The sequence below is a fragment of the Choristoneura fumiferana genome, chromosome 15, assembly GCF_025370935.1.
Source record: "Choristoneura fumiferana chromosome 15, NRCan_CFum_1, whole genome shotgun sequence".
NCBI lineage: Eukaryota > Metazoa > Arthropoda > Insecta > Lepidoptera > Tortricidae > Choristoneura > Choristoneura fumiferana.
In genome coordinates, this window is record NC_133486.1 from 9,820,111 (window position 1) to 9,845,177 (window position 25,067).

The 25,067-nt window shown below is 36.8% G+C and overlaps 2 protein-coding genes across 5 annotated transcripts in view; both read left to right on the forward strand.

The window, feature by feature from the left end:
• The window catches only part of LOC141435441 (uncharacterized), a 32,717-nt gene extending 28,991 nt beyond the window's left edge, over nucleotides 1–3,726 (forward strand). For all 4 annotated transcript variants that reach the window (XM_074098118.1, XM_074098120.1, XM_074098119.1 and 1 more), the window contains 3 exons: nucleotides 706–796; nucleotides 2,254–2,356; nucleotides 3,282–3,726. In XM_074098118.1, coding sequence (XP_073954219.1) covers nucleotides 706–796; nucleotides 2,254–2,356; nucleotides 3,282–3,333 — 246 coding nt within the window. In that variant the 3' untranslated portion in view covers nucleotides 3,334–3,726. The remainder of the gene's footprint in view (nucleotides 1–705; nucleotides 797–2,253; nucleotides 2,357–3,281) is intronic.
• A 5,247-nt stretch (nucleotides 3,727–8,973) lies between these two features.
• The window catches only part of lilli (AF4/FMR2 family member lilliputian), a 213,632-nt gene continuing 197,538 nt past the window's right edge, over nucleotides 8,974–25,067 (forward strand). Inside the window, exon 1 of the mRNA XM_074098528.1 lies at nucleotides 8,974–9,378. Within this exon, the coding sequence (XP_073954629.1) occupies nucleotides 9,368–9,378 (11 nt within the window). The 5' untranslated portion in view covers nucleotides 8,974–9,367. The remainder of the gene's footprint in view (nucleotides 9,379–25,067) is intronic.

Here is a 25,067-nt window from a genome sequence, read left to right on the forward strand (position 1 = left end):
ATTTAGTACAAAAAGTAACACGTTAAAGTAAGATGTAAGTAATGTGTTATATTATAGGGCAAGAGCTAAAATCGATCGCACGAGCGACCGTGTAAATCCATAAGACTCAAAATGTAATACGTCACTACTTTGAAAAAATCTCGTATCTAAAATCAATATGTCAACAAAATTAAACCTTAATGTAATGTCTATAAAGTTCACTTAGAAAAATTATCTATTTTGAGCTACGAGTTTTTTTTTAAAGTAGTGACTAATAAATAGTTTTCAGTTCACCATTTAACATACTGTTATATCCTATTCAAAACCTTATGACTTATTGGATAGTTTATTAAAAAAGATTGGCGAAAGTCTTGCCCTATACTTCTTTTCTTTAGCATTACAAAAAGGGTAAACAATCTTGAACATTTTTTTTATTGAAAAACTTAAAAAAAAACAGTAACTATTACTTATGTATGATACCAAAAGCATGTCAATGATCATATGTCCTTGCTAATTGTTACTATTTGCTGTGACTTATTTTTCAAAAGTGTTTTTCAATAAAAGGACACGTCAAAATCGTTTACCTTCTTTCTAATGCTAAAAAAAAAGAAATATATAAGGGGTCAGGGGAGCCATTGCGGTCTGTTTACAGAAAAAACATTTTGGTGTTTGATTTTGATTAGGTACACACTAATATTGAGTAGTAACGTTTATTGTGTGTGACAGCCACCGACGACGCGGCCGTATTCGGTAGCGGGGGCCTCCCAGCTTCGTGTGGCGCGACCAGCGTCAGGCCCTACACTAAAGCCGACGCCAGGTAATAATTGGAACCCAATGAGGGCTATCGCGTATAAATTCACCACTAGAGGCGCTAGTGTAGCGTGAGGTCTCCGAAATGTCAAATCTCATAGTTTTTGGGTGAGCAACGCGGGTTTATTTATAATTAGAATAATTTTGTGAATATTTTGTAATACCTGAAATTAATTATGACAAATATGCGTTCCGGGGCAATTAATGTATATGTTTTGAGACAATTTTGTCTTTCGGAATCCTTTGTCCTCCCTTTTTTCCGAACAAAACGGGAACTATGCAACACTGTGGCATGCTCGATATTTTTATGGTTTTAAGGTGTATTAAATATGATTTTAATCTAAACTTTGTTTTCACGCCCGTAATAACAGACTTTGAAAGCCATACTTAAAAACCTCACGCAACAGTGCGCCATCTAGTGAGACAAAAAACGATAGCCCTCATTACAATATTAGAAAATATTGTAATTGGGTGGTTTCCTGGCAAAAAAAATATTTTTCTATTTAGTCCGTCAATTAGATTATCATAAACTATTGGACACGTATTTTTAAAAGCTTTTCTTTAGCTTGCCATGTTTTTTATTTATTTATCTGTTTGTTTATTTGTTTGTGTAAAATCTTGGAAGCTAAATTTGACCCACTTCCAGAGGTCCAATTGTCTTGAAATTTTACATACTTACTTATGTAAATTTGGTGACAATACAATAATCTGGTAGTGACATCTTGGTGGTCCTGCCAGGATCGTTTCCGCAAGACGGAACTCCTCAATGGTTAATAGTACCGACTTGAAATTTGGTACGGATATGCAGTTTAAATGACAATACAAGTACAGAAATGATAAAGCGCGTCAAAGTTCGGGGGTGAGGGCCCGTGATGTCATGCAGTGATAGTGGAACATCAAGCGTAACTTTAACTGGCTATTCCTTTTTTTTTGTCTTTTTACTCATCACCTCCATCAACTAAATGGTCGTGTGGAAATCACGAGAAGTACTAAACTTAGCAAAGCAGTACCGCTGTCATAAGGCAATTGAGAGTAACTAAAAAAAAAACCACTTGAGTTATTGATCCTTCTGAGCCCTCGCGTACTTTATAAAAGATCAATTGACGCTAAGAATAACGGTCAAGTTGTTCATTGAATAAAGAATTATAGAATTTTGAAAGAAAATCCAAAATACAAAGTTTGTGAACCACATCCAGGTTCGGGCTCAGGAGGATATACCATAACATGGCTTGAAACATTCTCTATCAGATGAACTAAGCAGTTTAGCCGTATCTTGTCTACAACATGATCAAAAACCCCTAAGAGCAATAAAACCTTAAGACGACGCGAAATCAATTTTCTCATTTTCTCTGTTCACTCGAAATGTCTGAAAATGAGATACTGCCAATTGGCTTATTAGGGCAGAGATGCCGATGCAAAAGTTGGACGTATGCGCCAGCCCTAAGATGTACAATGTGTTCCTAGCGGCGACGCCGGCGCCGGAGCCGCGGCCGGCGAGCAGCGCGGAGCCGCGCGCGTCGGGTCTGCCGCGCCCCTCCCGCCTGCCCGCGCCCCGCCGCGCCCTCAGGTATTACCTCCAAAGTCATCATCTTCTTTTCAAAACTCGCATTCATTATTTCTTTCCGTCTAACGGTTTAAGATGGTGAAGACAGAGATGATGAAAACGATGGCGAGAGCTCGCATGTTAGACAATAAGGCATCTGGACGCAAATAGAGGTGTTATAAGTTTGATGCCTATAGGCGTGGCCATATGAAGTCGCTCGACGCTCATTTCCAGCGACAAATCTGGTCACGTGACATATAGAGATAAAGCTGAAAATGTCGAGTTTTATCGCTGGAAAAAAAACCTCTTCGATTTCGGAAAAAACATTTTTTTTTATTACTCCAATTTCTTTTATTTTGTACCACTGCTACGACTGCCACTAAAGGAGGTTATGAAATCAGCTTCCAAGATCTTGACGCTGCTTTTTTGAGTCGCGGGAAACTCAAAATAGGGTCACTTTATCTCTGGAAACGAGCGTCGAGCGACTTGCATGTGGCCGCAATTTAGTCTGTCTGTGACATCTACGTTCTACATCTGGGAGAACATTCGGTCTTTGAAGGTATACCTTTAAAATTATATTCTTTATAACGCTCGACGATAAAAAGGAGGTGTTATATTTAAACAATGTCTGTCAGTGGCATCGTAGTTCTCAAACGGCTGGACCGTTTTCTATGCGATTTTTTGCGTAAAACTCGTTATCGTTATAATAACTAATAACGTAGCTAATAGCGTGACAAGTCCCGGGACACAAAACGAGTAATAATTACCTCGGCGTTTCAGCCACATTGCAGTGGTCGTGGTCGCGAGTAGACTTAAAGTGTAGGGTATCATTTTTGTTTAGCAGCACCGACACAACATTGACAACGGCCGACGGTCTCTCCATGCATTTCTACTAATTAAGGTGTTAATGTTTTTTTTATAGCTACTAATTAATGTTATTTGGTTCCAGACCCCCGTCAGTATACTCAGTGGCGCCCACCGCAGACTTCGACCATTACTGACTCACGTGCCAACCCGCGGGCCCTTAAATCTAGCGTAACCTTAACCTTAAACCTTAACCCAGCACGACTATGCTCGGCCAGCGCGGCGACGAATTCGCTATCCATTGCGTGCTAAATACGCTCCCCGTAAACCTAGCAACACATGCAATGTATTAGAAAATATCAATATTCTCGTACGCCGGCCTCGTATAGTTGTAGTTGGGCTAACCTACATGACTGATCAGAAACTCGTGTCTTTGAGAACCAAGTAGCGATGAGATGCTCTTATTATATATAATTTTTCTAAATTTTTTAATAACCTCGTTGGTCGTTTTAGACGGATTTTAAACTTAGAGTGCTGTATGACAACTTGACAAGTACCATGACCGTACGAGAAGGAAATTACAGGTTAAAAATTAAGTAAGTCAGATTTATGGTGGCACTTCACTTGGCGTTGTAAATTCGCGTTGCGCTATTGACATCTCCATTGAAATAGTACATCTCTTTCGTACACGCAAGTGGAATGCCAGCATTAGAGATATATGGTACGAAACAAGTCCAAGAGTATCATCTCTCTGTACAATGACGAGCTAATTTTTTGTAGTTGTACCGTTGTGGTCATTTTGAACCACACAATCGCTAGGGCTAACTTTATCTGTGATTTGAAATATACGTTAAGTTAAATTTAATAATCGGAATCTAGTTAGCCCATCGAAGCTTAGTGGAAGCTTAACATTAAAAAAAAAAGTTCGAAGCAATCATTAATACATTATGGGCAAGTTTAAAAAAACACTCATTGATAAATTTTGTATACCTTATGCTTTCTCTGTTTGTTGTGTCTGAATAAACAAAGACTGCATCAGATTTATCTCTCACATTAAATTTATTAATGGGTGTTGAAATAGGCCCTAAGTTGTGTAGTTTTTTTTTTATTAGCTACGCAGAGACAATAATTAATTGTGAAACTTTGTTGTACACATTCTGGTACTGAGTGTAAATCGTAGACTGATAAATACATCTCATTAGTTAAACAAATATTGGAGTTAACATCCGCATTTGGTTTTTTTCTTGTTAAAAAAATGTGTAATGCTTAAATATGGAGGTCGGAAATCCACTTTTCATGCATGGAAAAGTTTCAGATTTCAAGACTTAGACAATTGCTCTCTCACTCGTTCTCTCAGGCGATGGAGGTCTAAATTTCAATATTCTTACCATACATTTTTGGTACAAAGACATACAAATTAAGATATTATAATTCCTATATTATTTACAAATTTAGTATAGTATTATAAAATTAATAAATAATAACGCGTTAGTAATTTATTGGACAGTACGTCGTTTTGCATTTTGTTTAGAGATTGTAATCATTTAGGGACGTGTAATTATTAATTAAAACATGTGTTGCTTTAGATGTAAAATTTTATAATAACGTTTTATACTGATGCTAACTTTGTAAAAATAACCGAAATATCGTCTTATAAATAATGTAACATGCACAAAGCACACGATAATTATTTTTATAAATGTTTTTTAAAACAATTTTAGTTACGCCGAAACACTATTAAAAAAAGTAATAAATTGTTTTGACGCGCACACTAATTGTAAAATATTGTTTTTAAATGTTTCTTGTACATTATGTAAAGTTTCATCTTGCAACATATAATATACACTATTTATATATTTAACCACTTTAAATATTTCACAATCTTGATATACTGCGACTCCTAATTTACTTCACTTTTGCCATATTACAAAGCTTCCTATTTATCTTAGGACTATTTATTCTAATATAATATATTTAGATGCTACGAATTTGTTTGAATATTTATTACTTACATCGATTCCTGTGGCCATAGACAATGAAAGTATCTTGTGAGCTGGAACTCGTAAAAACAAAAAAATTGTAAACTTTGAATATTAATACATAGACAAAAATACGCGTATCTCTAACTTTCAAGCAGGTATACATACACTTGTTATATTCTTGTCGCATCTGCGCATCTCTTTGGTTTGTCCTAAAACAAAAGGGAAGTAAGATGCATATAAATTGATGGCTAATAGTGCGAAGTTTTGCTAATTAAATTGAGCTTAGTTTTTAAACTTGACTTACTTTTTTTATATTGTTATCGTTTTATTTGAAGGCAATGATTTCACTCACTATTGCGCGCTGTATTTAAACTTATCTATGTGTGAATATTCCAAATGAGTTATTATTTGTACAGGGACCGAGTTTTTCTATTCTAAACGAATGTTATTCTGTTATTGTAAATCCCAAGTCTCCGCTGCTCGCCGCATCGCTTCGTGATAATATTCGTTTGTGCTTTGCGGTTCCTTTCGACACATCGTGCCTTATTTAGGTAGTGTAAGGAATTTTGTTTCATTTTCTAATAAAAACAGTATGTATTTACACCGTTTTGAATTAATTCAAGCCCCGACGCCCCTTTGGAGTATTGCTCGTTTGTAGCAAACGAGCACATGGCAACACTGCAATTTTAAAAGTCAAAAAGTGTCTACGACTTTACATAATATGTATGTAATATCATATTATGACGAGGTAGTCCTTTATAGCCGGCACGATTTTATAATCCAACTATTTGGGTTTTTTCCGGACTTCGTACAATTTCCACTTTTGTCCAATCCCAGATTAGCTAATTATTTTCCGCATTTATTGTTCACTTAAAAGTGGACATTCAAGACTGGGTTTGTTTGTTGGGTAGCTTCTAGAGATGGGCCATGGGCTGACTAGCCGACTAATTGTTTCGGCATCACCGATCATTGAATTCGGCTAAGTTTCATAACTCATGTTCGTGTTTAGGCAAGAATGTTTTGTTTGCGTTTTAATGATTTACTTGTTAACCTTGTTTTATATCATAGCAATAAACAAGACAAACTTTATCTTATACATACTTATATTATAAATGCAAAAGTGTGTGTGTTAGTATGTATGTTTGTCCGTCTTTCGAAACGAAGCAACGGATCGAGTTGATTTTTGGCATAGAGATAGTTTATGGGCCAGAGAGTGACATAGGCTACTTTTTATCCAGGAAAAATGCACAGTGCGCGATAACCGAATTCCCGAGTAGCCACGGGCAAAAGCTAGTAGGTACATATATAAAATTTCTCTAATACATATATAAAATTCTCGTGTCACAGTGTTTGTGACCAAAATCCTCCTAAACAGCTTGACCGATTGTTATGATTTTTTTTTTGTGTATATTCGGTAGGTCTGAGAATAGGACGTAAAATATTTATCACTGCTTTCCCGCCTAGACGGTACATCTCTAGTAGCTTCAGATATAGACAAACAGGTAGGCCAGATATAATAGTAGTTTTCCGGTAAGGAATAGGGGCCCTGCTCTATGGAAAAATTATGTCGACTTGGTGAACGAAGAGGAAATAAAAGAATGTAGAAAACGGTAAAAAAAGACGACGACGACGAATGTACCTAGTATTTTGGATTATACAAAAGCGGCAAATGTCGCCGCCCACTTTGAGGTGTTTAAAACATGGTGGGTACCGCCCGACGGTCACCGACGGCAAGGCAGGCCGCGGCGTAGATGGCGAGATGTCCTGTAGGGCTACCACGAGAATCGAAGTTCGTATCGTACCGTCCCTCCCACTCTCGTATGAAATAAATTAGCGTCAACGGTACGATACGAACTTCGTAGTAGTAGCCCGATACGTTAGTACTATTATATATTCTGTGCCGATCAAAGAGTATTGTAATGTGTGCCGATACTGAGGCCGTGTTGTCTAACGCCCGAGCGCTGGCGATCGCATTTACTATCTCTTTTTGCCCTCATCCTGCACCGAGTGACAGAAAGGAATGGTGAAGCGTGATTCCGAGTGTGTAAGACTGAGTGAGTAAGTAGTTAGGTAGTTGCGGATGCGGAGGCCAAGAGAAGCCTTTGCCCAGCAGTGGGCCCCAAAAAGACTAGAAATAAAAAATATAAAGCGATCCCAAAGGAATATCGAGATTAAAGTAGCCTAGTTATGTGAATATAGGTGTACAGTCACCAGCATTAATATCTGCCACAGCGGAGCGTGCAAAAATATCTGACACGTCTTTCCGGCCGTAGAAATAGAGTCGTATCACATATTTATGCCCGCTTGTTGTGTTAGATACTTGACTTCCACAAACACACGCACAAACAAACATCACGCCTGTACTCCCAAGTGGGGTAGGCAGAGTCTACGAATAAATAAATATATTTATTCGTAGGGCAGAGCACACGAAACGTTACCGCTTCGGAGCCACTTTTAGCAAACTTCTACAATAATAACGGATTGCGCATAAGGAGACTGAATGAAATGAAAGAGTAATAGTCAAAATCCTGCTCTCATTACACGACATGTTCGTATGTGCGTGAGCGTGACTTCAACTCTAGTGGCACTACCTATGTTATATTTACATTCCAACTGGATTGTACTCGGTCAAACATATCGGCACATGCACTCTATTATTAATGAGAGATTATGTTTTGATATTTTTGATCAAATTGGCCGCTCCGAAATATCTGATGGCGATTGTGCCTACCTACATCATTAATTACAATTTTTTAAAATAATTTTCAAGCACATACGACGGCACATTGCTCGCAGGACTGACGGCCGATGGGGTCAGAAGGTTCTCGAATGGCGTCCGCGGACCGGGAGACGAGCTGTCGGTAGGCCTCCAACAAGATGGAGCGACTTGGTTAAGATCGCAGGATCACGGTGGATGCGGAAAGCACAAGACCGGTCTGAGTGGAGAGCCTTGGGGGAGGCCTATGTCCAGCAGTGGACGTCTTTCGGTTGACATTATGATGATGTGATGACATATGACGGGCCGGTCTGGGTGTTATCCAAAACAATAGAAACATACTTACTAGAGATGGACAAAACGGACCCCTTATAGGGATCACTCGTGTGTCTGTATGTCTGTCGATCTGGCTGTCCGTTTCACATCACGGATAAAGTTACACATTTTATGCACTAGTCGTACAAATCTACTACAATATATTTTATGGCTTTGTATGCCAATATCTATTTACCAGGTATAGGTTAGTATTGGTAGGCGTTGTTACAAATCAAACGAGTCGTGATAAGTAAAAATAAATGTTTACAATTAAATGAAGGAAGTAAGTACAGTCGCCATCAGATATTTCGGAGCGGCCAAGGTGGTCAAAAATATCGGTACATGCACTCTATGATTGAGGTATTAGAGTTCCGGTTTCGATATTTTTGATCACCTTGGCCGCTCCGAAATATCTGATGGAGACCGTACTTCCTTAATTTAATTTATACGTATCTGCTAATAATTATCTCTTTTATTTCTACCTCGAACAATTGATTTATTCATAAGACAAGTCACATTAGAAACTCTTGTACCTTGAAATTAAGTCGATTATTCATTGAGATCAGCTGTAATTTAAACATTAATTTCCTATCATGTATAATTAGTGACATCTATCGAGTTAATAAAGTAATCGTTTGGTGAATTTATTACATAGTGTCCGAACTATACTCGCTTGTTCAATCGTAAGTGCAATCAAATTACAATCGATACTACTCTTCTTTGTGAGCGGAACGGTGTTGCCATAGTTTAATATACTTTAGTTTAACTCGGACATTTTTCGATGCTAGCGCTCAACTGTCACTATCGTAGTGTGTGAAGCAAAATCGCACGTTACGTTATGCGAGTGTGCGACGTCGCGAATGCTGTCTGTACGAGTAATTTTTGCTTTGTACGTTTTTATAAATAACTGATGTAAATGATGTGATTATTAATCTAATAACCTCAAGTGATAACAATTGTGATATAACAACACAATGGCCCTCAAAATACGTTGTGTTTTCTTATACTATGTGATCCAGTGCAATAGCTCGTCACTACGGTTGTTTGTCAATGACGTCTGCGTTTAGCGCAGCGAAAAGTGGAATTTTAGTTTGATTGTGACCACTAGTGCAAATATAAATAACACAGATTGTGTTTACCGTTGAGTGCTTGTAAAATGGATGAGTGTGTTCCCGAGAGGAAACTTCTTCTATCAACGGGGGCCGTCAAAGGTGGCTCATGAAGAAAGGGTTAGTTTCCCTGTTTATGTTTACTTTTCAGCCGTTCGCTTATATGTATGTAGGAGTGGCATCGCTGCTATTAATATATAATTACAACATCAATGCCATAGTGCAATAATTAGCCCTTCAAACGTAGGTATAGGTTAGGAGTAGTAGTATGTGTTGTTTACTATAGTATTTCGTTGGCTCTTGAGTGAATTATGGGTCTATAATATGTCTATAAAATTCGTATCTGTAATTTAATTCGACAATACCAGTGGCAGGTTTAGGATTGTGGCTGGGATGTGTTATTTTTCTTGTTACTTTCTCTTATCCATTAAGTGAATGGTGTGAGGGAGAAGAATAGATAGGTTCATGTTCAAGTTGGAAAGAGACGGTGCTCTACTAGAAAAGTTCACTGGGCAGTGTATAACCACATATGACATCTTACCTTTATACTTCAATATTGTAAATAATGAAGTATATAAATACTAAACATACAAATACTAAATATATAAATACTATGGTAAGGTTGTGCAAGCCAGGATGTAGCAAAGTTTATTCAGTTAGAAATTCCATTAAAATGCATTGACCTAGCTTTGGATATATTAATTTTAATTGCTAATATGTTAGTTAATTGTAATACTGAAGAGTTACAATCAGTAGCAAACAGAGAATGCATAATGTGTTTATATCTAGGTTATGCCCTTCAAACCATGAAATTATCAAAAATAAATATCTGAAATTAAGCTAAAACAAATAAAATTAATCTTGCATTGTGTTGATTGCGCCTTATTGTTTCCTGAATAGGTGCTATTTTGAAAGGTGATATTAAATATTATAATATTTTTTGACAATAAATTTTAATCTCAATTTATGTTTTAGAAGTCAACCCTGAAATACTCCATTTTTGAAAACCAAACAGATGTATTTGGGCCAATCAACTATTTTACTGACACTTTGGGCGTCTCCTGCGTTACCAAAATTGTCTCTGCTGGCGTTACCAAAAAGTTGTACTTCCAACAACATATTTCATGGTTTAATAGGTTGAACTTACGTAGGATGGCATGTATTCATGTACACTATATATTAAATTACAGAAAAAATATGTTTACTTACAAAAATCTGAATTTTTTTGAAAAATGTCGCAGACAGATTAGTGTCGGTAAAAAAGTTGATTGACCCATTTCCAGAATCTAATGGGTACATTCTGTTCTGGACCAATATTGAACAACAAGGCAATTTAAAAAGTGATCCTACTTTTTACTGAAAGGGATCTGGTGATGCACTGGTAACATAACAGCTTAAGGCCTTAAAAACATATGCCCACAAATATTTTAAAAAAAGTAGGACAATTCACACTAATTGACCTAGTCCAAACCCATTCACACATACATATATACCTACATATATGTTATGTAACTTATATATAATATTGTATTGTATTGTAAAACTCTTTATTGTAGTAACACCTGTGATGTTCCAGCAAAATAAATCATTTCATTTCACATAAAAACACATGAAAATAACAGAACACAGGATAATAAGATGTACAAAGGCAAACTTATCCCTAGTATATTACTTGACTAAAAGTTCTTTAAATAAAGTTGCTAGGCTAGGCCAACCCATCGGATGCACTGTGCCTACATTGGTGCACATAACACACACAAGTAACAAAAGTTGTTAAATCATGAGTATTTTGTTACGCACCATATATTATACAAAATAACGCAATAATGTTTGGTTGAAAATCATTCAGTCATGTTTTATCCCCTTCTTTCTTTAAAATAAATAAATAAATACAGTGCTATAAAAGAATCTGAACATAATGGAATAAGGAAAATAAATCATCTAATGCTATGCTTAATACCTATCCATAAAGTACTGATATCCTTATCATACAATCTAAGTGCAACCATCTATTTATATATTGCTGTCCATGATTGAGAAATATTGATCCAATATTAGATCACTCTGTCTAAGACTTGACTATGCTCAATTGTCATCCACCCAACGCTTTAGTTTAGTGTGCCAAATGGGGCTTTGCGAGACAAAGCAAACATATATATATTAATTTTTAGGGTACCTCCTATACAAGTAGTGTTTTTTTTTCTCAACTAACCCTATAGTGTGGGGTATCGGATAGGTTTTTTGACACAATTGGGGGATTACTAAGACAACAATTTCTATTTAGAAACATAGAAAGAATGGCAACACTGGCTTAAACAGTTCAATCGTGTGTAGCTGAATATGGTATTTGACAACTGATTTTGCCATATCTTAATATTATTATGAAAATATAGATATACAGATAGTGTTTAGGGAAGAGAAAATTTAAATAGGTTGAAAATTGGATTTATAGTGATTTTTTGAAAAATCTATATACCTGTCTCTTTCTCAAACGCTTTTCTCTATGCAGCAAGTATGGCGTTACTGGCGTGTGACGTCACATGCGCGTATGTCTTACTCTGTCTAATCTTGAATTTCAGACCTTTATAACTTTGTTATTTGTAAAGGTAGCTTAAAAATTGTTTCTCTACTCGATAACAGGCATTGTGTAGTTTTAATTAATAAAACATATACAAAATAGTCAAATACCGTATTATTTTAAGTCACCGCCAAAAGTATACTCTGCAAATATGAATAATGCATATTAATATTGAAAGGGTTATTCAGTGATCTGTTTGCGAAATATTCATCTTTAAAGTGCAAATTTTCATTAATATTGAGCGTCCCCCTCCCTCCTCTAAAATCTAAACTGCTGGGTGCCTCCTCTAAAGTTTCTTAAAAAAGTAACAATGCACAGATTTACCAATTATACAGTCAACAAAACTGAATCACACCAGGGTGGAAGGAAACTTTGTGCTACTAATAGTACTAATGTCATGTTGATATCCCATACATTTGGCATAGAGATCATAGCGAAATTGATTATGAAATGGTTCCACCCTGGTACGTGATTTATTTTTGTTGACTGTATTTGAAAAGTAAAAGTAAGAAATACCTATAGGCTTTAAAAGCTAAGTTTCCCAAGTCTCATAGTCCGAGAACCATACTACCAAATATTCCATTGTTATTGCGAACATCTGGTATTAAAATAAATGTTTGAGAAGTGTATAAATTAACATATGTAATTAAGTGTACAGAAAACATTTAAGATATTCATTATATATTTTCAAAACATTTACAGTTTTGGAATATACCTACAGCTTTATCCTGTGGCTTCGCTCCCATTGAAAATGCAAAAGTTGTTTAGCACTCATGTCTATCTTGTGTACTTAAGTGTACCAAATTTCAAGTTTAGATTTTGTGATTTAGACTGTGTCATATTATAAATAAATACAATTCACACCAATTGACCTAGTCCCAAAGTAAGCTTAGCAAAGCTTGTGTTATGGGTACTAAGCAAGGGATAAATATAATTATATAAATAAATGGACACATACTTAAATACTTATTAAACACCCAAGACCCGAGAACAAACATTTGTATTTTTCATACAAATATCTGCCCCAACACGGGAATCGAACCCGGGACCTCAAGCTTCGTAGTCAGGTTCTCTAACCACTAGGCCATCTGGTCGTCAATACATAATATTACTCTTTTATTTAGGGTATTGATAAGATATTCCACCAAATTTGTTTATCAAAATAATGAAAAGTAAAATAAGTGCTTATCGCAAAAGATTAGGCCTAATCTAATTGAAATAGCTAATGAAAAACCAAAAAAATATACAAAAATTACAAATTACACATAATATTGGAAACCGTCTTACTACATACTAAAGTCAACTAAATAATTTGATTCCTATATAGGCAGTACCTTGTCATTGTGATGAAGAAATTGTTCCTACTATAAGGCTAAATACTAGTCACCACTGGATTTCTGGGATGAACCTTTTTGCTACAATAAAAAACATAAAGGGCAAATCAACTTTTTTACTAACACTAATCTGTCCGCTACATTTTTCAAACAATTGCAGATTTTTGTAAGTAAACTTGTTTTTTCTGTAATTTAATAAATGGTGTACAAAAAAACCGTGAAATATTTTACGTGTTATATATTCCAATTAACAATGATGTGCATTATTTATTAACATCTGTACCAATTGGGGTATGTTGCCTTGTCATGTTATCTTTCCATTATAGGTATGTATGATAAAAATAACCATTGATAGCAATTTATGATGCAATTTTAGGGCTGCCAGGCCAGAAAATAGAAAAGTTGGATTCAAATTCATATTTAGTTAAACGTTTTGTCCTGAAAGCCTGACATATACTTTACATACCTACTAGTATTAAATGAAAACAAATAAACAGTCTCTTGCGAGTTAAACCATGAAGAGTGTTCTGTACTTTCCTAGACATTACGTTCAATGGCCCGACTAGTTTCGACTGTCGTGAACGCACTCACCCTCAAAAAAGGTCTTCCGAAAAGGTCGAAACTTGTCGGGCTGTTCCTGAGGGGCTGCTACGAAAATATATAATAGAAGTTCGTATCGTACCGTCCCTCTCACTCTTCTTTTAAATAATAGCTCGAATATCGATATCGATAGTTCGAATTTTGCACGTAGTAAAGGGTCCAGCGTCAAATCTGGTCACGTGACATCATATAGCGATAATAAAGCTGAAAATGTTGAGCTTTATCGCTGGAAAAAAAAACCTCTTCAATTTCGGCAAGAACACATTTTTTTTCATTCATTCCAATTTCTTTTATTTGTACCACTGCCACGACTGCTACTAAATAAGAAATCAGCTTCCAAGAAGTAATCTTGTCGCTGCTGCTCGACGTGGCGACTTGACGCTACTTTTTTGAGTCGCGGGAAATTCAAAATCACATTCAAAATGGGGTCACGTGACCAGATTTATCGCTGCAAACGAGCGACGAGCGACTGCATGTGGCCGCACCGTGAGTCGTGTCGCCTTGCAAAGGGTGACCCTATGTTAGTGAAGTGAACATACAGTACCCGTCTCACTCACAATGAGTTTGTTTGTAGTGAAGTGCAACGCGTGTATGTTTCAAGTGATATGTTTATTCATTACATCATACATTCTTTCTCATGACACCAGCAAAGTGGCATGGTCGACATTTTTGGTAGTAAGCTCCCTTGACCTCCATTTGATCGGTATGTCAAGGGCTTTAGGTGGCTCTGGTGCAGTTACTGTTATGCATAAACGGAAAATACGGAAATCGTTGCAGTATGCTTTCGTTTATATTTTAAAATTTTAAGCCGAAAGTAAAACTAGAACAGTATTTTAACATGTTATTTTATAAACGTAAGTTATTTACAGACGTAGATAACATAGTTTAAAAAGAATTTTTTATCACGATATTCCCACGGAAGCGGGATTGAAGAAGCTAGAAAAGAAACACACTGACGGCGGAGGCGGAGCGGAGGCGGTACCGGTTGTAATATTCGAGCTAACATGAAAGGGCCACACAGAATACCGCGCGGGAAATAAGCGTGGCGCTGCATTTTGTGTACGCTGCACCGCTCCGCCTCCGCCGTCAGTGTGTTTCGCCTCCGTTTCTATCTTTAAACGTGTGCAAAATCCTAAAATCTTAATTCTTAACCACTTGAGGGGGGGCTACTACGAAATTCGAAAATCCAAGTTCGTATCATACCGTCCCTCTCACTCTCGTATTAAATAATATAAGCGTCAGCGGGACGGCAAGATACCTACGAAGTTCGAATTTCGCACTTCGTAGTATAGGGCCTGAAACAAGTGCGCGGCGCGGGTGTTCTTGCAAAAAAAATCAACAAGATAGGGTTCCTTAGCCATTACGAAAAAAATCAAGTAATATTATGTGCGTTATAACACAATTAAAACTTTTGCTCTCTAAACGTCTTAAAATCTATTACCAGAAAAAGAGCGTATCTTCACGGCACTTACGTCCTTTTTTTTAAGAAGCGCAGTTTTTCGGCAATAACTCAAAAACGGTATATCCGATCAAGTTAAACCCAATTTTCGTTGAAAGTATTTATTAAGCGTTACCTTTCCATATTTTTTTGCGTATTTTAGCCCCCCCCCCCCTATAAATATTTATTTTTGTAATTTTACTACAAAACTAACTAAATAGCCGTTTTGACAAGACATCAGTACTCCAAATTTCATTGATATACATCTTGTAGTTTTCGAGTAAAATGCCTGTGACATACGGACGGACTTGACGAAACTATAAGGGTTCCGTTTTTGCCATTTTGGCTCCGGAACCCTAAAAAGGCAAGTTAAGGAAATAAACGAGGCTTTATTTCACACAATTTCCACGTCCTCAGAAGAGTGGAGATTGCTAATATTTCATAACTAAATTAATCAACAGCCATATTAATTCGTCTTAATTACATTAGCACGCGTCCTTCCGATAAACCGGCAAGGTCGATTCTGATCGAATTTTCTATTATAACATAGATATAAACAGGTTGTGAATAAATTACTTACGTATCATACCAACTTGCCATGTGTAGACTTAAATAAGTAGTTCGTGAATAGCTTATTTATAATGTTATTGATAATATTGTGTTTTCTCTATAATAAATTGATTACATTTGGGCCAGACTGAATGAATGAGTGAATGAATTAATCAAATTTATTTCGAAACAACAACAACAACAAAAAAACCATTTTACAATATTCTTAAATCTAGTGTATTGTGGCAGTTGTCTAAAAAAAGTTAAGACCTGTATGTAACTAACCGTATTCTTGCAAATAAATTATTTCTATTTCTAAAAGGAGTCCACTCAGCATGAGTCAAGGCAGGGGGCCACGCACAACGCTGATTTTCAGTGGGTCCTATAATGAGTAGCCTAAAAGTCCTAAAACTAAAAACTAAAACTAACGGGCTCGTATCTGAATATATTTGTTTGTACTCACACAGTCTTAAGTTATTTATCTTTGCGATTACCAAACCAGAAATCAGATTGACATAATTGAAAAATTAACGTGTTTTGCAAATACGATATTTAAAAATTGTTTTAATTGTTGCTAACCTAGTTGATATAAGGCGTAAGGGGTGACGTAAAATTCAATTGATATACCTATTTTAATCAATATTTTACAGGGTAATGGGAATAAATAATGAGACTACCTATATTTTGAGAAGTGGATTTAAGTAGTATATTTGATACGTTTATTGGGTTTCACCTAATGGCCTCTCAAGTAGAGGATTGTGGGTTCGAACCTTGCTCGGCGCTCGCGCCTCGTGAGTTTTTCGAAATTCATGAGCCAAATTACGTTTGAAACATACCACAAGCTTTACCGGTGAAGTAAGACATCGTGAGGAAACCTGCACAAACCTGCGAAGCAATTTAATGGTGTATGTGAAGTTCCTAATCCGCACTGTGCCCGCGTGTGAACTGTGGTCCAAGCCCTCTTACCCTGAGAGGAGGCCTGTGCCCAGCAGTGGGACGTAAATAGGCTGGGATGATGATGATGATTGTGAAAGCACGGTTATTCTAAGAAGTTTCTCATAACCATGTTGGTACCTACTATATACTCTCGTCTCGACGTCTAAATGGCCCTTTAGGAGGAAAGAACCGACCTTTGTACAGAAACCTGTCGACATGTTTATGAGCGCCTAGCTCACTGCAAAATCTAAACCTGCTAATAAAAGCAAAATATTTTTCTCGTCAGTAATAACCCTTGATCAATAACGAGTGATATAAAAAGCCGTGGTGGCCTAGGCCACTAGTGGTTTGACCTATCGCCTCTCAAGCAGAGGGTCGTGAGTTCAAACCCCGGCTCGCACCTCTGAGTTTTTCGAAATTCATGTGCGGAATTACATTTGAAATTTACCACGAGCTTTGCGGTGAAGGAAAAGATCGTGAGGAAACCTGCACAAATCTGCGAAGCAATTCAATGGTGTGTCAAGTTCCCAATCCGCACTGGGCCCGCGTGGGAACAATGGCCCAAGCCCTCTTGTCCTGAGAGGAGGCCTGTGCCCAGCAGTGGGACGTATATAGGCTGGGATGATGATGATGAATAATGAGTGCTACCCTGAACATGTTAATTGCCTCAAATGGCCTCAATCAAAACCAAGTAACGATAACGTTGCATCGATCAATGGGGAGTAGGTATTGGGGAGCATTTATAAACGTACGCGCACCTTTTGTGGGTATTAGTTTTTATAAGAGAAAGGGAAATATTTGAGCCCTAATATCGTAATATCCTACGTAAATTTTGATTTTTTATCGAAAAATAAGGAGTATTTTTACAAGCTTCTATTGAACTTGCCCTGTTCATATTTGTTTATTTATTTGGTTCAAATCTTGCAAGTTAAATTTGGCCCACTTCCAGTAATCAGATCGACTTGAAACTTGATAAACTTATGTAAATCTGGTGACAATACAATAATCTGATAGTGACATCCTGGTAGTCCGGCCAGGATCCTCTCCACATGACGGAACTCTTTAACGGTTAATGGCATCGACTTGAAATTTGGTATTCAAATGTAGTTTGGGTGACAATACAAGTACAGTCAACAAAAAATACAGTCAGAAAAAAAAGCTTGTATTAAAAATGATTAATTTTTACCAAAAACTTATTTTCATAAATATGTGGCAGGGTTGGAAACCTACCTCATGATAAATTAATGAAATTTGGTAAGTAGGATAGGTCGCAATACAGATAGGCTAGTTTTATCCTAACTTTCCAACCGTATCGTCGGGATGTGCACACACACACACACACACACAAACATCACGCCTGTATTCTCAAATGCGGTAGGCAGAGCACACGAAACGTCACTTTTTGCAATTTTAAGTTTTTTTTTTTTTTTTTTTATTCGACTGGATGGCAAACGAGCAAGTGGGTCTCCTGATGGTAAGAGATCACCACCGCCCATAAATATCTGCAACACCAGGGGTATTGCAGACGCGTTGCCAACCTAGAGGTCTAAGATGGGATACCTCACGTGCCAGTAATTTCAACGGCTGTCTCACTCTCCACGACGAAACACAACAGTGCAAGCACTGCTGCTTCACGGCAGGATTAGCGAGCAAGATGGTGGTAGCAATCCGGGCGGACCTTGCACAAGGTCCTACCACCTGCAAGTTTGACAAGTTTGACAAAAAAGTGACAGGTTGCTAGCCTGTCTCCTACGGTATACCTTAACCCATATCTTCAGTCGCCTCTTACGACATCCACGGAAGAAATGGAGAGGTGTAATTCTAACCCGATACCACACGGGTATCGGGATGTGCGTGATATGATAATGATATTATCATTATAATGATAATAATATTATATTAATATATTTGTGATACGTGTAAAATCTCAAATCTCAATCGCTAAGTTAAAAACATGAAATTACGCATGGTTGTTCTTACTTACAACGTAAAATCGTGGCTAATGTTGCTGCGTATTGTTATACTTTATAATAAGTCGCTATAACTGATCAACTGTCTATTTAACATGACAAAGTAATTTTTTATTTTGACAACAACTTAAAAAAAAACAGTTTACCTTATCCCGATCAGCTCCTAGTTGTTAAAAGGGAAATCAGTAGCGGACATCAGACCACCCAGTTTTGTTTGTTTTTCTTTCCCACTGGCCACTCTATAGCACTACCCTGCCCCCCTCTAGCCATACTACAAAAGGCGACAGAGAGGAAGGCTAGTGGTCTCCTACGGTTCCGAACTGCCTGGTGTTGCACTTAACACTTCAAACACGTTTACTCTTCACAGGGGACGTAACATTTCTTTTTGTTACTGTCGACCTTTTGAGAGTATGTAACTATTGAGGTCACATAAAGGCATTAAGTGGCTTATTGAGTCATTAACTTCTTGACATAACTGCCGCACTACGATACAACAAGTTAGTCGAAATAAAACGCGATCCGTTGTTTATTCTGGAAAAATTGGCAGTACCTAATTAATATTTAAAATGTATACATCAACGATGTCATTCCGGAGTGTTATTCCAATACGCAAATTAATTAATGTAGCAAAAGTGATCACCTTTGAATTAAATACAATGCGGCGTGATATAAAGGCTATTTAAAGGCATTCTGAGAAATGATAAGAATAAGAATTCACAGCGCATAATGGTTGCAATATTACTATTTCGAATAGAAACCAGAGCCCTCGAAACAACATCTCATATTATTTCATACCAATATTAAAAGTTTTATTTACAACTACATACCTATTACAATAATAAACGTTTGTTGTAACGTAAAAATAGATCAGTGTGTCATTGCTCATACACACCAAGTAAATTATTATACCTACCATCGTGACAGAGCGTCTAGTGAATCATTCAAAGTCAAAGTCAAAATATCTTTATTCAATTTAGGCCATAACAAGCACTTATGAATGTCAAAAAAAAAAACTACCACCGGTTCGGAAAAACCTCCGAATATCCTCCTCCTCCAAATATCCCTGTCCATGATATAATCATTAACTTTATAATACGCCTTTGATATTAATGTCTTCTTGACAATAGATCTGAATTTTGTATCAGTTTCATTTATAATATTTTTTGGAATTTTATTATAAAAACGTATGCAATTTCCCAGAAACGACTTTTTGGTTTTAGCCAGTCTGTAAGATGGAACTTTAAGCTTCCCTTTTTTTCTAGTAGCCTTTGGCTTATCGACGTTAGTGGGGAAATCACATATGTTCTTCCTAACATACATGATTATTTCAAAAACATAAAGCGACGGCAGGGTTAGGATACCTGTTTCCTTAAAAAAAGATCTTAAAGATTCACGCGTTTTTAAATTATAAATTGCTCTAATTGCTCTCTTTCGTAAGATGAAAATTGACTCAATGTCTGCAGCAGATCCCCATAAAATAAGGCCGTACGAAATAATGCTATTAAAGTAAGCAAAATACACCAACCGTGCCGTCGCCACATCGGTTAGCTGCCGTATTTTCCAAACTGCAAAGGCAGCAGAGCTCAATCTACCCGCGATTGCTGTGACGTGAGGTCCCCACTGTAGTTTAGAATCGAGCGTTATTCCTAAAAAATCTGTTGATTTTACAAATTCAATAGTTTGACCATTTAACTTTATATTAGAAACTGAATTCGAGTTAGATGAATTTATCAACAAGAATTTAATACATTTAGTTTTCTTAGGATTTAGTAACAAATTATTGGCAGCAAACCATGCGGATATCACGGACAGGGTTTCATTGGGCTCAATGAAGTCGGTATCTTTTCTACTAACCTTGAACAGTAAAGACTTGTCGTCAGCAACCATAACTGCACCCGACTTTTGGCTTACCATATAAGTAAGGTCATTTACATAAATAAGATACAGGAATGGGGCAAGAATGGATCCTTGAGGCACTCCCATTTCGACCACAGATCCCTCCGATACCGTTCCGTTAATCGCTACCTTTTGCTTTCTTTGTGTGAGGTAAGATTTAATGAGTTCTAAAGCGAGGCCACGAATGCCATAAAAATTTAACTTACAAATTAAAGTATCATGATCCACACAATCAAAAGCTTTCGAAAGGTCGCAGAATACATCTATAGCGTCATGTGATTCCTCCCAAGCTTGCAATATGAATTTAACTAAACTATGACCCGCGTCTGTAGTAGACCTGCCTTTTGTGAATCCGAACTGATGTGAATGCATGATTTTATGGGTATTAAAATGCGAGATCATTTGCGTCAGCATTATTTTTACGAATATTTTGCTAAACGCTGATAGGATGGACACAGGACGAATTAATGATGTTAGGCTCATTTTGAACCTAAAGTGCTTTAACTGTTCACAAATTCGCAAACGATTCCTATAAATCCCCGAAACAGAGTAAGAAGACGCAGATTTGGCACTCCGCCCGTGTCAATACACCGCTACACGGTTAATCGTTTCAACTATGAACGTCCCTTGGAGAATCCTACTGCGAGTCATACACCGCCAACATCTCGGTTTGGCAATACAATTTCCATTTGGATGTTAAGTGCGCGTGTACTTAATATTATACTATGTTAGTGCCTTGCGGCTACGGCAAGCGACAATAGGGAAGCACATATAACGTTAGGTTAGATGTGTGTTTGAGCAGATATAGGTGCTACACAATAAGATTTGAGAAGTAATGTACCTATATTGTTATTGATGTGAAGGCTTTTGTTGCCCTTGCTTTTATTTTTAGTAAATCATGACTTGACTTTGTACCCGACATATTTCTACCTAACTGACTTGCCTACCATAGACCTGTTGTAAGTTTTAAGAAGTTTCATCATATTTTATACTTATTAAATTAAAAAAGAAGGCAATTTCACGCTTGGTCTTTTAATTTTAGTCCTAAATATTCGAAATGTTATGTAAGTTGTCTTGAAATCTTGCAAAATTTAATTTCACCCAGTTGTAGTGATGAATCGATTTGAAATTTGGTACGGATATGTAGTTTGTTTGGGCTACATTGCAAGTACAGTGAGCAGAGAAGTTTCTTAAAATATTTTTTTACCTTCATTATAGCCGTGAATAGATGTCTAAGCCCAGCTGTGGGCAGTGCGCGCTAAGTAAAACGATTATTTTAATTTTATCACAACTACTTGAAAGATTCTAAGAGAAAGAGCCAGTTGGAGCGGGCATGTTAAACATCGATTGGAACACACTGGTGCTGTTTTATGGACTGTGAACATTTTTATGGTTCCGTTATAAACTATTAATCCTTCACTGTTGTTTTTGTGGTCTTAGTGCACTGCACGGACACATTACTACCTACTATAATTAATACAATTTTTCATTTGTTTGAGTTTATTCATGTGGATCGACTCACGTGTATATGCTTTTTTACTGATATTAAATTATCATCTCAATGTTATTCGAGAGAAGTATGGTACGGGCGTGCCTTTGTTTTGCTCGACTTGGCGGGTGCACTTCCGTGACCTCAGATACTTTGAGTGGAATCCCTCTTGAACATGCTCCACTAATGTAGACATTATCAGATCATCATCAATGTCAACTACAGATATTGTTGGGTTTTCCAGCAAGGAATAGTTTTTGAAAGTGTACCTAAAGTTTTCATAAGGTGCAATTAAATTTATATCAAATGACTAACTATATGTATAAAGTTCATTATTATAGTAAAATAAAAAAATGTAGTCGATAAATGTAGTCTAAGTGTAGCCTTGATAAGGGCCACTAGGGCTAATGTAATAAAAAGTTTTTGGTAATAAAATCATTTATAACAAATAATACAAGCTTTTTTTGCCAACTGTACTTTTTGTTGACTATAGGTACTTGTATTTCGAAAATACAAACTGAAATATAGATGCACAGTGCTGGGAATCGAACTCAGGTCCTCGGCATTCCGTGCCGTGTGCTATACCGCTACACCGCCGCTGGACAACGATACAGACACGAATTTCTCCTATGCACCTCATATCTCAGCTTGTGTTGTTTCTTATTTAGCCACTTAAGCAGCGACACTAGCGGCATCTATGCATCTGTGCATCTATATTTCAGTTTGTATTTTCGATATAGGTTCTACGGGATGACCGTAAAAGTAACAAAAAATTTGGAATTGTAATAAAAAATACAAAAAGATTCCAATAAACCAATCTTATACTTGTATTGTCATCCAAACTACATTTGCATACCAAATTTCAAGTCGATGCCATTAACCGTTGAAGAGTTTCGTCCTGTGAAGACGATCCTGGCCGGACTACCAGGATGTCATTACCAGATTATTGTATTGTCACGCAATTTACATAAGTATACCAAATTTCAAGTCAATCCAACTACTGGAAGTTGGTTTAATTTAACTTGCAAGATTTGATTACAGACAGACAGACAACGGGACAGGTGAAACTAAATAAATGCTTGTAAAAAGGTAAACTTTGTGTGTTGTATGTAGGACAATCTGGAATTGTATGTCGCTTACTTTTACCTCATTATTCGGGATCTCGAATTTAATTACTGGTCAATTTAATAACTACAGAGGAAGATTCAACACATTTTACGGAATCGTCGTGACCTCATGTAATGTCGATTGAACCCTGAACAGGGTCTAATACAAAAATTGGAATTTCATATCCTTCGAGAACGGTACATACTCACGGCCCATACGTTTATGGACATCGAAACATACGGCGTCACGTATTTTATGTCACCTTTGTGGTCCTAGTCTTAAGGCGGAAGATAGCTCCACGATTTTCATAAAGAACAAAAATCGTTTGTTTTATTCAACTTCGTTCGTATTTTGTCGGTTGCCAGTAAATAAAGGAATACGCGATACTAGTTGTATTTACTTTAATGTTTCTTTGCGTGACAAAGAAAAAATTGCTGTAGCCAAAAGTAGAAATTAGGTAAGTTGAGGGGCACTGTCTTAGTGACATTCTTGACGTAAACACTGCTTAAATGTGGCTATAATTTTGTACGAAGCTTTCGAAGTTCTTCATCTGTTTTCTTGAATTTCTTGGGGATTTTAATAGGTTTCTGTATTCTTCTTTCAAGTTATCAAACCCTATGCATGAAGCTGGGACTTGTCAGTGAGGGGTTTTTACAAGATTTTCTTTAGCTTTCTCCGATTATTTTATTTTTTCATTTGTTTCTCTCTTTTCTAGCTTCCAAGATTTGACCCACTTCCAGCGGTCCAATTGACTTGAAATATGACATACTTATGTAAATTTGGTGTCAATACAATAATCTGGTAGTGACATCTTGGTGGTCCTGCCAGGATCATCTCCGCAATAGGGAACTCCTCAATGGTAAATAGTACTTGAAATTTGGTACGGATATGCAGTTTAAATGACAATCCAAGTACAGTCAACAAAAAGTACAGTCAGCAAAAAGCTTATATTAAAAATGTTTTTAGTAGACGGCACTGCGAGAAACATACAGTCGAACAAATTGATTCATGTACCAGGGTAGAAACTTTCCGTCATGTTTATATCCCATGCTTTTGTCACGGAAATCATAGTGAATTTACAACAGATGTTTGTAATACAGCGGTGTCTAGACGCAAACGATTTTAAATAGGAAACGATTCTGTTTAACGGTTCAATTATGATGGAAGCGTTCGCTATTAATGAAACGTGGAGTTGTCTTGTGTGCTATTTTCGATTTGCTATTTTTGTGATGCACATAGAAAGAGAAACTAACTCGGGAAGAACGGATACTCGTAGTGCAAATTTGTTTTGTTTGATCTGCCTTTACACTTTATTACAACATGTTAAAAAAGAATAATATCATGCGAGTCAAGTGATTGATGGAGCGCTGCTATGTATTGCTCGCATCACTTTTCACGCACTATTTCAAATTCTCAACTTAAGTAGTATTGGGGTAAATCTGAATCTGTACAGTGCAGAGATATTTGTGCACGAAGTCAGCAAGAATACCACATCCTCGTATTAAGCTACTAAGATTCTAGATGGTACTAGATACACATCCGTGCTAAGTATATAAATTTGCTATACTATACCGTTCATCTCCATGAGCCTAATTCACCGCTTAATAACATCTCAGACCCGCAATTAGGACGTTTTCATTCAATGTCATTGATCTTTTACTTCAAGATCTTTCACCCCAAGCTTTAGCAGGAAAAATATGTCCCTATCCGGTGTTCCAAACATCCCTATTTAAGAGCTCATAGGGGTGATATTGTGTTCTATTTTTGTGCCCTCGATTGATGGTTTGTTTCGGAAAATAAGGTGCTTTGGGCGTTGCGCGTGGCTTAGGGGAGATGTTGAACCCCCTTAGTGGGAAGTGATTGAAAAGGTGACATTTGCTGCCTCAGCTAAATAAAGGACGAAGTAGGACTG